The 1,517-nt window shown below is 57.6% G+C and overlaps 1 protein-coding gene across 1 annotated transcript in view; it reads left to right on the top strand.

Annotated features, from left to right (window-relative positions):
• Positions 1 to 1,517, top strand: part of LOC130586554 (speckle-type POZ protein-like) — a gene marked incomplete at its 3' end in the record, with an annotated part of 20,903 nt that overhangs the window by 10,702 nt on the left and 8,684 nt on the right. Inside the window, exon 2 of the mRNA XM_057387393.1 lies at positions 25 to 150. Coding sequence (XP_057243376.1) covers positions 25 to 150 — 126 coding nt within the window. The remainder of the gene's footprint in view (positions 1 to 24; positions 151 to 1,517) is intronic.

Here is a 1,517-nt window from a genome sequence, read left to right as displayed (position 1 = left end):
CTGACCCATCCCCTCCCCGCAGAGAGCCAGCGCGCCTATCGCTTCGTGCAAGGCAAGGACTGGGGCTTCAAGAAGTTCATCCGCAGAGATTTCCTGCTGGACGAGGCCAACGGGCTCCTGCCGGACGATAAACTCACCCTGTTCTGTGAGGTGAGCCCGGGACGGCTTCCGTGGCTGGGGACGGGGTGGCCACCGTGGCCAGGGAGGGGTGGCCAGAGAAGGCCGGCCTCTGTGGCCAGGGATGGAGAGGGGCAGCCTCCGTGGCCGGTGAATGGGTGGCCTCTTGGGGACAGGGAGGGCATGGCCTCTGTGGCTGGTGAAGGGACGACCTCCATGGCTGGAGAAGGGATGACCTCTGTGGCTGGGGAGGGGTGACCTCCGTGGCCAGAGAAGGGGTGGCCTCAGTGGCCAGTGAAGGGGTGACTTCTGTGGCCAGTGAAGGGTTGGCCTCCATGGCCGGTGAAGGGGTGGCCTCCATGGCTGGAGATGGGTGGCCCGAGAGGGGTGGCTTCTGTGGCCAGGGGTGGAGAGGGACAGCCTCAGTGACCAGAGAAGGGATGGCCTCAGTGACCAGAGAAGGGATGGCCTCCGTGGCCAGTGAAGGGGTGGCCTCCGTGGCCAGAGAAGGGTGGCCAGAGAGGGGCACCCTCCGTGGCCAGGGATGAAGAGGGGTGGCCTCCATGGCCAGAGAAGGGATGGCCTTCGTGGCCGGTGGATGAATGGGTGGCTTCCATGGACAGTGAAGGGGTGGCCTCTGGGGACAGAGAGGGGCGGCCAGTGAAGGGTTGGCATCAGTGGCCAGTGAAGAGGAGGCCTCCATGACCAGGGGCGGAGAGGACATGGCCTCAGTGACCAGAGAGGGATGGCCTCCATGGCCAGAGAAGGGACAACCTCTGTGGCCAGAGAGAGGTGGCCTCCGTGGCTAGTGAAGGAATAACCTCTGTGGCCAGAGAAGGGATTGCTTCCATGGCTGGTGAAGGAATGGCCTCGGTGGCCGGTGAATAGGTGGCTTCAGTGGCCAGTGAAGGGATGGCCTCCATGGCCGTTGAATGAGTGGCCTCCGTGGCCAGAGAAGGGATGGCCTCAGTGGCCAGTGAAGGGGTGGCCTCAGTGACCTCTGTGGCCAGTGACGGGGTGGCCACCGTGGCCGGGGATGGAGAGGGCATGGACTCCATGGCTGGAGAGGGGAGACCTCCATGGCCGGTGAAGGGATATTTTTATTTTATTTTTATTTTCATTTTCATTTTCATTTTTATTTTTCTTCTTATTTTCATTTTCATTTTTATTTTATTTTCATTATCATTATCATCCTTTTCCCTCGTGCTATTCCACAGCAAAGACTCAGCCACTTTTTTTCCAAACCCAGAGAATTTAATTGAAAAAACCCTTAACGAGCAGATCAAAACTCGGATTTTGTGTCTCCCGGATCAGATTTTTGCCAGAAAAAAAGGAAGAACAAATTGTTCTCTCCTTGCATCTCCTGCACTTTTATTTTTCTGAGTTTTTTTCTTTTGCTG

This window comes from Malurus melanocephalus, unplaced genomic scaffold (genome assembly GCF_030028575.1).
Source record: "Malurus melanocephalus ecotype Western Australia unplaced genomic scaffold, MMel_1.1 scaffold_1203, whole genome shotgun sequence".
NCBI lineage: Eukaryota > Metazoa > Chordata > Aves > Passeriformes > Maluridae > Malurus > Malurus melanocephalus.
This window is presented reverse-complemented; position numbering and strand designations above follow the sequence as displayed.